The 15651-nt window shown below is 43.2% G+C and overlaps 1 protein-coding gene across 2 annotated transcripts in view; it reads right to left on the bottom strand.

The window, feature by feature from the left end:
• Positions 1 to 15651, bottom strand: part of tsnare1 (T-SNARE Domain Containing 1) — a 975066-nt gene that overhangs the window by 803320 nt on the left and 156095 nt on the right. For both annotated transcript variants that reach the window (XM_038808773.1, XM_038808772.1), the window contains exon 2: positions 6609 to 6739. In XM_038808773.1, the coding sequence (XP_038664701.1) occupies positions 6609 to 6693 (85 nt within the window). In that variant the 5' untranslated portion in view covers positions 6694 to 6739. The remainder of the gene's footprint in view (positions 1 to 6608; positions 6740 to 15651) is intronic.

Below are 15651 nucleotides of genomic sequence, written 5' to 3' on the forward strand. Positions count from 1 at the left end.
AATCACGTCGCCTTACTCTTCTAAACTCGAGCAGACTTTAGCCTCGATTGTCCAACCTTCCCTCACAAGATAACCTGCGCATTCCTGATGTCAGTTTCGTAAAACCGTCTCTGAACTGCTTGTAACGCATTTATATCCTTCCTTAAATAAGGAGACTGGTACTGTACAAGTACTCCAGGGGTGGTCTAACTGGTGTCCTGCACAACTGAAGCATATGCACTTCCTACTTCTGCATTCAATTGCCCGTGCAGTAAACGTTAACATTGTCGGATGTTTGATAATTCTACTTATTTGTAGGGTCTGTGATATCTATAGATTTTATTCTGTGACCACAGATTAAATTAGATGGTGCAGTTTCAAATTTCTGCCAGTTGGAATGCTTTCAGCAAGGCTGCCGTTTGCAAAGAAACAAATTAATTTTATTAATTTATGACTAAGTTCCTTGAGCCGCAGCAACTATATGTGTCTTAATGGACCACAATAAAATTAGGCGGGACGTTTTCACATCAGTATGAAAACATTGTGAACTTAAGATCACACTATGTTTAAACAAACAGTACATTGTTTTAATTGATCTGAACCAGAGGGGAACATGTATTTTTCAATATTATTATAGGAAATGGTCTTAATTGTTGATTTAATTCAGTCAAAATAGGTTGACAGGGAATGTAACTTTACTTATGACTGTTTGGTATCAAAAAGGAAATGTGCCATTCAGCTTTATAGCCCATCGCATCAACACCAACCACCAAAGACCTATATGTTCCAATCTCATTTTCCAGCACTTGGTCCATAGCCTTGTATTCTATGCATCTAAATGTTGCAAGGTTTCCCACCTCTACCATCCTTTCAGGCGGGGAGTTCCAGATTCCCACCATCCTCTTGGTGAAAGGTTTTTTCCTCATGTCCTCAAAATCAGTGTTTTTCAAACTTTTTTTCTGGGGACCCATTTTTACCAACTGGCCAACCTTTGGGCCCTACCTGGCCGACCTTCATGACGCTCGCCGTCCGGCCTTTGCGGCCCACTCCGGCTGACCTTCGTGACCCACTATTTTCTCTGACCTCGTTTGTTGCTGGCAAATCTGGAGGAAATGGTTTTGAGTCCCTTTGGCCCCAATGGTCCCCATATCCCTTTGGTTCCTTTGCCCCCCCCCCCCCCCCCGAACTTGAAAATAAAAAGGCTGCGACCATATTTTTTAAAATGCAGCCGCAATGCGCATGCGTGCCCGATCAATGGTGCGCATGCGCATAGTTTTGCACATGCGCACCGATAATCGAGCACGCATGCAGAGTGCGGCCGTCTTTTTAAAAATCTGTTCCTGGCCAATTTGAAGGCCGCTCGCTTCCGGCATTATTAAAAGCCGGCTGCTGCGGCTGTTGTGCAAAGATTTGCGCGATCGGAAGCGCCAAGAAGGACGGTTCCACGATCCACCTGTGGGTCATGCCCCCGTGTTTGACAATGCCTGCCCTAAATTACCTGCCCTTTAAATCTATGCCCCCCCTGATTAGTGCTCCCTCCTCAGGGGAATGGTTGCTTCATGTCTGCCCTATCCAAGTCCCTCATAATTTCGTACACTTCTTTCAGGTGCCCCCTCATCCTTCTCTGCTCCAAGGAAAACAACCCCAGCCTAACCAGTTTCTCTTCATAGGTGAAATGCCCCAGCCCAGGGCATTTACAGGCAACATCCTGGTGAATCTCCTCTGCACCCTTTCTAGTGCAATCACATCATTCTTATAGTGTGGCGACCAGAACTGCACACAATACCCCAGCTGGGTCAAAACGAGTATTTCATACATTTCCATCATAACCTCCCCGCTCTTATATTCTTTGTTTGAAATGGAATATAAACTTTTGTGCTCTAAGGAAGCAAGTGATAGAGCTGTGTCTCGGTTTACGACTCAAAAGCAAAGGTTGCAACGGTAGGGGCTACATCCTATAGCCAATAGTTAAATTTGGATCATCTTCAAAAAAAGCCCTGAATAATGAGGCAGAGGGATTTTAGTTGAAGAATTAGTGTCTTCGTTGGCACAGTGATGGCTTCTGTGGTATGACTCTTACGGACACAGTTCAACATCACTTCAAAGATAGAGAGAGAGAGACAACGCCTATGCTGCCAACGCCGAGAGATGAGAAACTTCTACATTGTCTTCACTTCTTGTAAAGTATACGTAAAATCGACTTGATTCATAAATAATTATTTAGGTAGGACACGTGATTGGCGCAGGCTTGGAGGGCCGAAGGGCCTGTTCCTGTGCTGTATTGTTCTTTGTTCTATTTGCACCTTTTAGGGAAAACAACGGAGGTCCCTATTGCTCAAAACCCGAAACCTTACAATTCTATTTGTTTTTTTGAATCACTTGCTGTACCTGTATATTAGCCTTTCGCAGTTCAAGCACTAGGACACCCAGATCTCTCTGAACCCCAGAGCCCTACAATCTCTCACCATTTAGATATGCAGTTTTTTATGCTTCATGTCAAAACAGACAATTTCCCACATTATACTCCAGTTGCCTGATCTTTTCCCACTCGCTTAAACTAGATGTTCCCTTCAGCCTCCTTACATCCTCTTCATAATCTTACTTTCCCACCTATCTTTATATCATCATGAAATTGAGAACCATAGATTTGACCCCTTGATCCAAGTCATTTCTGTTAGCTAGCCAATCTTCTGTCCATGCCAATATTTTTTTTTTCTTTTTTCTTTTTAAAAAAATAAATAAATTTAGAGTACCCAATTAATTTTTTCCAATTAATGGGCAATTTAGTGTGGCCAATCCACCTACTCTGCACATCTTTGTGTTGTGGGGGTGAAACTCGCACAAACACGGGGAGAATGTGCAAACTCCACACGGACAGTAACCTAGAGTCGGGATCGAACCTAGGTCATCGGCGCCGCAAGGCAGCAGAACTAACCACTGCGCCACCATGCTGCCCCTCCATGCCACTATATTACCCCCAACACCATGTGCTTTTATTTTCCGCAATAACAATAAAGCTCCGTACAAGCTTGAGGAACGGCCCTTAATCTTTCCATTTGGCATTTTGCTGCACTCTAGCCCTAGAGTCATTAGCAACTTCAGACATTTAACCATACTGTCCACATTATCAATTGACAATAACTACTGATGTCAGATACATATATCAGTACTTCTGGGGATGGACATTTCATCACTAATAGACTTCTGGTCGGGTAGCTTGGAACTCTGGTGTTGAGCTCGTCTTTTTTATTTCTACCATAATCCTGGGCTACTGGAGACGTTCCATTGATTTCTCGTGATTTTGTTCTTTCCATCTTCTCTGGTTCTCACCACCTTTCTCAATTCCTCCACTGTGGCTGAACAATCAGTCTGCTCATCTGGCATCCAGTACTGGGTAGGTAGATATTTCCTTCAATTAAGTATTGGTAATATTGGGAACAAATTCTTTTGTAACTCCATTTACTCCATTTACAGGATGTGGGTGTCGCTGGTTAGGCCGACATTTATTGCCCATCCTTAGTTGCCCTTCAGAAGGTGGTGGTGAGCTGCCTTCTTGAACTGCTGCTGAGATGTAGCTACAACCACTGTGCTGTTGGAGAGGGCATTCCAGGAATTTTGACCCAGCGGCAGTGAAGGAACGGGCGATATATTTCCAAGTCAGGGTGGTGAGTGACTTGGAGCGGATCCCAGGTGGTGGGGTTCCCAGGTATCTGCTGCGTTTGTTCTTCGAGACTGTAGTGATCCTGGAAGTTTGGAAGGTGCTGCCTAAGGAACATTGCTGAGTTATTGCCGTGGATCTTGTTAATTGTACACACGGCTGCCTCTGTTTGTTGATGGTGGAGGGTTTGAATATTTTTTAAAGGGGGAGCTATCAAGCAGGCTTTGTCCTGGATGGTGTCAAGCTTCTGGAATGTTGTTGGAGTTGCAAAACAAGCTATAGTTTTCAGTTCCTGGTCCAAATCCGCTCCCTAGCCATCATCTCCATCTCATCCCAGGCAACAGGCCGAGATTAAGCAAATCTGCCCACAAAAGTTGCATCATATTTGATTCAGACATGAGCTTCCGACCTAAACTTCATGCCGCCACCAAGACCACTTATTTCCACCTCCGTTAATTCACCTGACCACCCATCTCAGCTCATTTACTGCCGAAACCCTCACCCCTGCTTTCCTCATCTCTAGACTATTCCAATACACTCCTGACCAAACTCCCTCAATGTACCCTCCATAAACTGGAGGTGGTCCAAAACTCTGCTGCCATGTTCCAAATCGCTGCAAGTCCTGCTCCTCCATCAGCCCTGTACCTGCTGACCAACATTGTCTCCTGAGCAAGCAACATCTCGATTTTTAAATTCCCATCCCCGTTTCAAATCCTTCCATGGCCTTACCCCTCTCTATCCCTGGAATCACCATCAGCACCACAGCTCTCTTGAGGCATCAGCGACCCTCCAATACACATCCCCAGTTGTATTGCTTCGCCTTGGGAGGATGTGCCTTCAGTTGCCTGGGCTACAAGTTGTGAAATACCTTTCCATAACTCTCTCAACCACACGCTCCATCTCTAAGACACTTTTTAAAATCTACCTCTTTGATCAAGCATCTCACCTAATTATCATTAATTAACCATCTCCTGTTCTCATCCTAAGCACTCAACTAATCTTCTTATTTGTGCACGTGATCTTATTTCTATCCCTCACTCTCGTCCTGCTTATGAGGTTGTTGAGTTGCAATATCTTTCAATTCTGACAAAAGATTATACACCTGAAAATATAAATTTAATTTTCCTGATCTTGGTTGAGCTGTTGGGTTTCCAGCAATTTCTTGTTTTTGTTTCCAAGATCTAAGTATTCCACTTTTTGATAATCAGCTGAAATTTCACAATGGATAGCTCAATAAAAAAAAAGACGTCAGAGAATTGAATTTGTGTGATTGTTCAGAGATGTTACATTCTGTATTTAGCACGTTATACCTGGTGTGGGGAGTGCCCGATAGGGAAAGTGGTGCAAAGCAGAGATGCACCATCTTGAGTGAATTCATTCAAAGTTAATTATTTGCTTTTTGCTTAAAACAAACAAAAGAACAAAAGTAAACAAGTTCCACTGTTGATCCAGGAACACCCTTCTTAACAGCACGGTGTGTACATACAACACATGGACTGCAGTGGTTCAAGGCAGCAGCTCAGCATCACCTTCTCAAGGGCAGTTAGGGATGGGCAATAAATGCTGGCCGAGCCAATGATGCCTATATCTCATGAAAGAATTAAAAAAACTAGTGTCACAAAAGTCATACAATTACAGACACTAATAACCAAATGGTCCCCCATTTTTTTCTATGTCAAGTTAAAAATCAGAGTAGGTTACTGCCAACATCCTATAAACATGCTGAACAGATCTAATATATCCTAGAGGTTACAGAATTGATAGTACAAGACATATGGTCAAAAGTAATAAAACTACTAGCTCTGTGGAATCCAACCTCTTACAATATGCAATAGATCAAATACAGTGATCAGCCAAGATACTGTCACAAAAAAGATTGATGTCCATCTACTTCATCTTCTACAACCAGACTGTTGCACAACACAACAATATTGGAGTTGTTGACTGGCCATAGCAATCAATCACCATCAATTAGTCTAATATCGACCTGGATAAATGACAGGGAATATTTATAGCGGTGGAGTGCTTTTGGAACCACAGGACCTCCTCAGAATGCCACACTTCCCATCGATCATGTCTCAAATTAATCAAACACAAAGACAAAAATATTTTCTGAAAGAACGTTATCTACTTTGCATTTGATGCATCAATATCATGGTGTCTGCTTCCACCATTTTCCATGGAGGCCGTTCCCTGCTATATGCTTCATCCAATGCCTGTGTCTATGTATTTACATTGTGTATTTTGTGTTTGCCCTATTATGCATTTTCTTTTCATGTACGGAATTGATCTGTCTGAGCTGCATGCAGAACAATACGTTTCATTGTACCTCAGTACACGTGACAATAAACCAATCCAATCCATGAATTAACAACTCACTCACTAAAATTATATTTCCATAATTTGCAAATTTTATTTCTGGCTTCAGAACTGCTCAATATCAAGTTAAGATTCATATAGTCAGCAAACAGAAAACAAAATGATTGATTTAGGTGAGCGATCTGAACTCTCGGCCTGTCCATGACCAGAAAACACCAATAAGTTTTGACTCGTGGTTTGTGTTTATATCAGCCATTACCAATCCTGCAGTCCCTGGAGGAGCTCCACAAACAATTGGTTACTGTGGTCCTCTCCTCTCCAGCAGGCTGTGGTGCTTTTGTGTAATGTAGCTAAGTGCATAAAGTAAACTCGAAAAGACACATTAGCAATATGAGAAACATAGTGGTAGCTCAGTGAAGTGGTTGGTGCCTCCTGGCAAAGTCAGTGTTTCAGATGTTGGGCAGTGTAGCTTTGAACTTGCTTCAAAGTTGAACAGACAGAACATTCTGGTTATGGTAGAAATGATACAGCTGCTTAACACTCCAGACATTGCAAACATGCACTAAAAACGTCAGAAACTTGTAGATTTGCTTGTCAACCAGAAATGCATCGATGAAATACCCTGGAAAAGTAATCAAACAGTGAGATTTACCTAAAGGCTGATACCCTTGCCTGGATGGTCCTCCAAATGGGTTGCGTCCGCTGAAGCTGCTGCCATCGATAGCCCCATATGACATTTTTGCTGAGAGAATGGAAGTTTGAAGTACACACCCCAGAAAACGACTGGAAAAAAGGCAGATCAGAGAGAGAGATTAGAAATATATCAAAATGTACTTCATCCTCAACATTGCAGTGAGTTTAATCATTAACAGAAGTTATTATTTTTTAAACAACCAAGATCTAAAATTGAAAACCACATTAATGGGAGGGAACTGAAGGTTTTATTCAGTACCACAACATTAGAATCAACAAGTCGGTCACATTCCAATAGCAACCTCATCAATTTAGCCGAGACTGAAAATCTTTCCAGAAATGCACCAAATTATATCGTGACAAAGAAATTACGAAATTCAAAACAACAATCTAACTTTCATACCCACATTCACATCGAAAATCTCAGCATTTGTGAAGTGAGCCCAATAGTAGAGCAAACATCTTGAGATTTAAAGAAAAAAGTCAGTCATCATCATTACATAATGACAGTATGTTGAGGCACATCAAGACCAAAATTATGGATCTGCGAGCAGGGGTTACAAACCCATGAAAAATATAAAACAAAGGAGTTTGTGGTCCTGGGAAAGACTTAGACACAGCAGTGAGTCTCCAGTTCAGCATTAAGGATTTAGAGAGAAAGATTAGCAAGTGGCAGGGTGGGCCAGTTGCAGCTGTGATGAATGGAGGATTTAACGAATATTGGATTCTAAATATTGGGCAATTTAAGGGTTAAAAAGTCTGAGGTTATAATGTGTTTGACTGCAGTGGTCATGTTTTTGTAAAACCCTGTTTTACAGGGCCTGGGAACTTTTAGGAGCCAGAAGGTGAAATTGATTAGAGGAATGTGTTTTTTAGTCTGGGCTAATGCACTGTGGTTTGAATTGGGAAAGTCCCTGTGGCGTTGATGTGCTTTCAACCTGGAAAGTTAATTTGTTTCCCAGCGTGGGGAGGTGATGCCATTGCGGGGTGGAGCTAAGGGATTAAGAGAAATTTTAAGAACACTTTTTGGAGAGAATTTGATGGCTGATCTGGAACCCTTGTTTTGACCACAAGTAAAGACAGGCATTCTAACCGGGGGCTCAAATCTGTTCTGCAAAGCAAGTATTACTCTATGCCATGTTGATTTTAAGATGGATTGAGAGCGGTGGTTCTATTCATCCTGTTTAAATGGAAAATTTAGTGGTGTACAAGGGATAATTGTAAGCTGTTCTTTTCGGTTGTGAAGTTAAAGAATTTAATATTGTATTCCTAATAAAGTTTTGTTTTTAAAAAAAGAAAATCCGGATTTCTTCATGCGATCACTCCTGGAGTGATCTTTCCGCACAGTCTCAGTCTAGTATTCTAGCCACTATTGGGGTCTGGTCTGGGATCGTAATATAGCTCAAGAGGGAACAGAAAATGGAGAAAATGCAGAGTTGTACCAGTATTGCTAAAATAAAGAGTTAGAGAGAGTGAAAGGGACGGTGCGCACAGTTGCTTTTTAAACCAATATACATCTCAGGCTTCTTCTCTATGAAGATTTAATGAAATGCAGTGCACAGTATTCTAACTTCGTATTTGTGACTCCACTTAAATTTTTAAAGGTTTTAGCCAATCCTTATTATTGCGTTCTGTGCCGTAGAAATATGCAGAGATGATTCTCACCAGGTTCAGAGTGAGAACAGGAGCACAACTGGAAATGCTTTGAAAATAAGTGCAGCCACAGGTTTATTGCTTCTCAGTTTCTCTGTAACCTCACCCATGGGCACTGAATAACCGAACACCATTCAAATAGCTCAGTCTCCGAACACTAAATCTGGGGAATGGCTGAATGACACTGCTGGGTAAAATACAAGTCTTGCTACAGCATCAAGGAATTTATTTATTTATACTGCCATACAGGGCAAAGCACACTGCACACAGGCGCAGAATTAAAAACAAAAACATCAACAACAGTATCAGATAAAACATATGTAGAAATCACACTTGGCGGGATTTTCCAATCCCCAGCCGCGCGTTTCTCAGCGCTGCGCCATTCACTGACGGCGGGATTCTCTAGACACGTCGCTTGTCAATTTAAGCCACCCCACCATTTAAGCCACCCCACACCACCGGGAAACCTACAGGCGAAGATGTGCTGCCAGCGGGAAAATAGAATCCGAACGGCCAGAGAATTACAGCCACTGTTTTTCTAACAAGTCTTCTAAATGTCACTGCACGTTCAAAGCATTCCAGGTATTAACAATTGTATGGGATTCTTTTTCTTAAGAATATAAAGGCATGAACCAAATTTCTGTAGTTTATACTGATGACCATGCAAAATAATAATCTTTATTAGTGTCACAAGTAGGCTTACATTAACACTGCAATGATGTTACTGTGAAAATCCCCTCGTCGCCACACCCCAGCGCCTGTTCGGGTACACTGAGGCAGAATTCAGAATGTCCAATTCACCTAACAAACACGTCTTTCGTGACTTATGGGAGGAAACCGGAGCACCCGGAGGAAACCCACACAGACAAGGGGAGAACGTGCAGACTCCACACAGACAGTGATCCAAGCCGGAATTGAAGCAGGGTCCCTGGCGCTGTGAGGCAACAGTGCTAACCACTGTGCTACCGTGTCGCCCATAATGCCATATTTGCGACTAAAGAAATTTAAGGGTAGTAAGGCCACCTGTTATTTTCCAAAGATCAACTGAATCAAAAATCAAACTTCTCTGCTCCAAAGGTTGTAATCTTAAATATTCCTCATAAGATATTCTCCTCATGCCTTCCATTTTCCTAGTAACACTTCTTTGCTCTATCTCCAAGCTGTATCTCTCTAAAAGCTGTCTATGGATTCCAAACTATGGATGTATACTCCAGATGTGGGCATACCCCCAGCTTATAGAGTTAACATCCCGACTCAAAAGGGATGCATTACGTGCCGGACACTGCAGCTGCATCAGTACATCTGCTGCTGAAAGCCTCATACATGCCTTTTACCACTAGGCTCGATTATAGCTGTGTTCTCCAAGCCAGTCTCCTTCCTTCGAAAGACTCACCTGAAACTCTGCTGACCTAACTTAAACTCCCACCCAGGTCCTGTATATTTGCCACCTCTATGCTCACCCGAACCAACATTGGAAATACAGTGATTTTAAAAATTCTTGCTTTCAAATTCCTTCATGCTGTGGGTTATTGTAATCTCCTCCAGCCATCCGAGATCTCCTCAAGTTTCAGATTATGGCTGCTTTAGCATCACAAATTTTATCCATGCCACCATTGGCAACCATACATTCAGCTGCCTTTTGGCCCCAAGTTCTTAGATTCCTTCCCTCAACCTCTACCTACTTCCCTCACCCTCTCTACCTACTTATCTCTCTTCTATTAACATGTTCCTTACAACTTATCACTTTTAACAGGTTTTTGAGTCATTGATCCTAATATCTGCTTCTGTAGGGTTGGTGTTCAATTCTGATGACTCACTCCGTTGAATTGCTTTAAAAAAAAACATTCTAGAGGTGGGCTTCACTGGCTAGGCCAGCCTTCGTTGCCCATCTCTCATTGCCCTTGAGGAGATTGTGGTGAGCTGCCTTCTTTAACCACTACAGTCCCATGTGGTGAAGGTATATCCACAGTGCTGTTCGGGAGGGAGTTCCAGGACTTTAACCCAGCATTAGAGAAGGAACAACCGATATATTTCCAAGTCAGGATGCTGAATGACAAGAGGGGAACTTCCAGGTGTTAGTATTCCCAGGTTACCTTCTGCCCTTGTTTTTCAAGATCATTGTGGTCGCGGCCTTGGTGTGTTCCTGCAGTGCATCTTGTAGATGGCACACACTGCAGCTAATGTATGTTGGTGGTGGAAGGAATGAATGTTTGTAGATGGGGTGTCAATCAAGCGGGCTGCTTTGTCTTGGATGGTGTTGAGCTTCTCGTGTTGTTGGAGCTGCACTCATCGAGGCAAGTGGAGAGTATTCGGTCATACTGCTGATTTGTGCCTCGTAAGTGTGGACAGGCTTTGGGGAGTCAGGTGGTGAGTTACTCATCACAGGACCTGCTCTTGTAGCTAGTATTTATGCAGTTAATCCAGTTCAGTTTCTGGTCAATGGCAACCCCCAGGATATTGGGATATTGACTATACTAAAGTGAATTTAGAGCCAAACATTACATCATATTTATGAACTACAAATCGAAAATTCCTATCCAATCCATTTTGCAATATTTGGGTCGGACCCAGCAATCTCAAAATTTAATGGGAAGCAAACATTTGAATCCATGGGACAAGCGTTGAAACAACAAAAGTATAATTGGAGAGAACTGAATGAAGCCAATGGTCTTCTCGTTCTGATTGCATTTGCTGTGTGGAAGTTGCAAAAGGTGTTGATGACAACCATTGATGACATTAGTAATGATTGGAATATTTTAAAAGTCATAAAATGCATTATAGTCGAGTAATATGGCAAACACTATCAAGTGTTAATGGTGAAATAATTATAACACAATGGATTTTGAATGAATGTTAAGTGTTGAATAAGGAGTGAATGGAGAGATAGTTTGTAACGGCTATATCATTATTCAGAAGAATGTGAGTAGAGTTTTAAAATTTAAAGCAGTGCTTTGGATTTTAGTGAATCCATGAACACAATTATCTTTTTTCAGTTCTCTGCTTGAAGGGGGTCACCACTGTGGACAGGGTAAGGAGGCAGGTCCTGAATCCACTCGTTTAAGAATGGGGGTCAAACCGATCTGATCCATCAGCTATTCCATCATATATATTTGAGTCACCAAATCACCAAGAACACTACTGAAGGCTAATTTTCTCCTTGTTCAATTTGGAGAGCATGTAGTAACACCTTCCTCGTGATGTCTTGGGGACAAGTGGCTAACAGCAAAGTGAGGTAAACCGCCAAGTGCAAACAAATATACAGCGAAAAACATGTTTCCCAGAACATTGTCCCCAAAGGAGGCTTGTGGTGAACACTCTGGTCAGGCCCACAAGGAAAAATCTGATAAAACTGGACTCTTCAGACGAAAGAAACCTTGAGACTTTATCGAGGTATATAACATATGAAACAACAGAAATCAAACCCATTCAGATACTCAATAAGAGGGCGTGCATGATTGAGGCAGAGAAAGAAATTATAAAAACAATCATATTTTGTAATGGAAATCAGCAGTCCAGCATCACAGAATTGTTACTCCACAGAAGGCCATTTAGCCCATTTCTCCACCAGCTCTCTAAACATGTATCATGACTTAGTACCAATCCCCTGTCTTTTCCCCGTACCCCAGCATAGTGTTACTATCCAAGTAATCATCTGATGCCCTCTCGAATGTCTCAGTGGAACCTACATTCACCACACTTCCAGGCAGTGCATTCCAGATCCGAGCCACTCGTTTCACAAAGCTTTTTCTCTTATCACATTTGTTTTCTTTGCAAATCGCTTTAAATCTGTGCCCAATCGGCCTCAAATATTTTACGAGCAGGAAGAATGTCACCCTACTTTCTCTGTCCGGCCCTCTTGTGACTTTGAACACCTCGATCAAATCTCCTCTTGGCCTTCTCCTCTCCAAGGAGAGCACTCATAATTGACGTCTCCCACCCCTGGAACTATCATTAACTTCTTCTTCACTCTCTCCGATGTCTTTACATCTTCCTATAGTGTGGTGCTCAGAACTGTACACAATATTCAGCTGAGCTCTAAATAGTGTCCTATACAAGTTCAACATAACCTCCTCTAGTACTCTGTGCCCCGATTAATAAAGCCCATTATAGTGCATGCTTTATTAACTGCTTTCTCCACCTGTCCTATCTGTACACATATTCACCCAGGACCCTCTGCTCCTGCAGACTTGTACTCCTTGTTTTATATTGTCCTGCAATGTGCTTCCTACCAAAATGAATGACCTCACACTGCTCTGCATTGAACTACATCTGCCACCTAACTGCCCATTCCACCAACTTGTCTATGTCATCTTGATGCTCTAATCTGTCCTCATCACAGTTCACAATATTTCCAAGTTTGTATCACCCACAGACTTTGAAATTCCAGTATTCTGGAAGGCTGAGATTTATGGGTTAAAGATGCTTGGTTCCAAACTCTTTGTGAAGGCAAATCAAAGAAGTGAAAGCAAACAAACTAATTCCATCACCACCATTCCACTCAAATTTTCCCACGCCACTATTCTGTTCAGTAAAACTTGACAATAATTTTCTTAAAATCACTCCTAAATTCTATTTTACTTTTTACCTGTATATATTGTTTGTTGAAAGCTAAATTAAAATCCCACACAGGAGTTTGATATGCCCATAATCAACAGAGTGAAGGCAAATATAGGGCGCGATTTAATGGCCTCATCACGTCCACCTTGGTGACATGATGAGGCTGTTGAATTTCGCAAGGCACCGCTTGCAAGTCTTGCAACGCTTTAAACACCTCGCAAGATTTAATCGTGATCTGGATCGCGCCCTTGTCAGTGAGGTCCAGCTTAATATATTTAAGTCAGCCATTAGGCTCACTTAACTCTGTCTACACCAGATTCTCTTGAGGCCTGGGAGCAAATGGCTTCGCCTGAGGGACCTCGCCGTTTAGCACTGGTTTCCACAAACCTGATCGAGGCGTAGACATCCTTGGGCAGTTCGGACTCTGGGCATGGTGGCATCCCGCACACCGGCTGATGCCACTAGCTTGGCAACTTAAGTGCCAGCCAGAAACCCTGGTAATGCCACCCTGGTGCTGGCAGGAGCACTGCCATGATGCCAGACTGGCAGTTTCAGGGTGTTAGGTTGCCCATGCCAGGGGGTGCCTTGCCCACAGGAGGTGGGCTGAGGAGGGGTTGGGCCCTCAAGGACCTTTTAAGAGGCAAGTTGGGTGCAGTGAGGGGATCTGGAGGCCACGGTGGAGATGCTGCAAAGTCGGGGTGGGCATTGGGGGTCAACAGATTAGGGCGGCCATTACAAATGATGCCCCGATCCACGGATAGTCTTCCTGCACTGGTGAGTTGAGCCAGAGCAGGAAATGGTGGCACAGTGACATCGGCATGGCATTCCTCACTCAGGCCATAACAAAAAACGTCTCCTACAGGCACCGAGACATAGCCCATTAAATGTGCCTAAAGCGGGACTCAGTTTGTGTCACATTAAATTGCGCCCATACTGTCAAAATGGTCATAATTAATCATTTCTATTACTCTGAAAATTATTGCATTATACCAGACATTGGAGCGCTTGATGCCAATATTGAATATCAAAAGATGAAGTGTTCCTTTCTCCAGTATGACGTGCTTTACAAAAAAATGATACAAAAGAACTAAATGTGGTGAAATTTACCTGCCAATTGAACTATAATAAGTACTCAAGTTTTATAGAGAAAGAAAAATAAGCCAAGAGGAAAATAGAAAGACTCATTCCACCACTTCACCTTTGAAAATCTGAACTGAAGCTGGATAGGATAGTGGGACCAGCTATTTTGAATAAATTAAGCTTATGTCACTAAAATTACAGGCTTCGAAACGACAGATATTAAAATGTCACAACTACCAAGCATTCCGACGAGTACACACTACCACAGGCTTATATTTACTTTAAGTATCAATGTACAGCAGAGGTCTGAATCATTGACATCCTTTATGCTGTAACCAATCTTTCAGCCCATCAAGTCCATGCTGTACGTCTGCAAGAACAAATTAGCTAGTCCCACTCCCCAATCTTCCCCGTAGCCTTGCAACTTTTCTCTCTCCAAGTATTCAGCCAATCCCTTTTGAAAGCTACGACTAAACCTTCGTCTACCAAGTCGTGCATTCCAGATACTAACCCCTCACAGGTTTAAAAAGAAAGTTCATGTTGCCATTGGACCGTTTGTCAATCGCTTTAAATGCATGTTCTCTGGTTATTGACTCTCCTACCATTGGGAACAGTTTCTCCCCATCAACTCTGCCACCACTACTCACAAGCCATCTGACATTGTTCCATTTGACAAAACTCTTGTAGTGTACACGGATACACACTTTCCAGAACAACCTCCTGAGATATTTTAACAACCATCAATAAATATGCAAGATTGTGAGATATCTTTCTGATCAGAAAGACAATAAAACGTAAACTTTCAAAATCTGTATCAACAACCACCTGTGTGCTGTTCATGGTCAAAATCATGCAGTGACTTCATGCATATCATGCGAACGATAGCAGAGTGGTTAGCACTGTTGCTCACAGCACCAGGGACTCGGGTTTGATTCCGGTTTACATCACGGTCTGTACGGGGTCTGCACATTCTATCTGTGTCTGCATGGGTTTCTTCCGGGTGGTCCCGTTTCTTCCCACAAGTCCATTATCGAGACGATGTACCCACGCCGGCATCAAAACAGAAGAGTTTTACACCAGGAAAGCGGGCATCAACGGGGCACAAATTCCTAGCTCTGCAGGTGCGCGGCGTAGATCTCGCAGCTTTTGCTGCAGATACGGCCGCACTTCCAGGTTGGAGGCTGCATGTGTGTCAGGCGGTGGCCTCCAGCGGCTGCGCAGTGTTCCATGGCGGACTCGGGCCGCTGAGCGGGACCCAAAAAAGAAACCTACCGATCGGACGTGCACCCGACCCTCAACGCCAGCACAAGCATTTACCGGCTTCCTACAAGCCCCCCACTGCCCCCGACCAGGGTGGCCGCAGCCCGAGTCCGCAGCTGCCATGTGAGTATCCCGATCAGCTGGAGCGTGTGTTTCACGCCATCGGGACTCGGGTCGGTCTGGGGTGGAGAGAGACTCTGGCAATGGCCCCGAGTGCACCACTTTTCGGGGCACGCAGAATCAGGATACCGGCGCCAGTCCTGATTTCTTGCTGGAATATGTATTCACTGCCCCCACGCCGGCCTCGTTGGGGTACGGAGGATCCAGCCCATGATGTTCCCCCCCACTCTCATTCTGAGTTCTCCTTCTGTGAACGTAAACAGGCGCCGGAGTGTGGTGACTAGGGGATTTTCACAGTAACTTCATTGCCATGTTAATGCAAGCCTACCTGT

Source organism: Scyliorhinus canicula, chromosome 10, assembly GCF_902713615.1.
Source record: "Scyliorhinus canicula chromosome 10, sScyCan1.1, whole genome shotgun sequence".
Taxonomy (NCBI): Eukaryota; Metazoa; Chordata; class Chondrichthyes; order Carcharhiniformes; family Scyliorhinidae; genus Scyliorhinus; species Scyliorhinus canicula.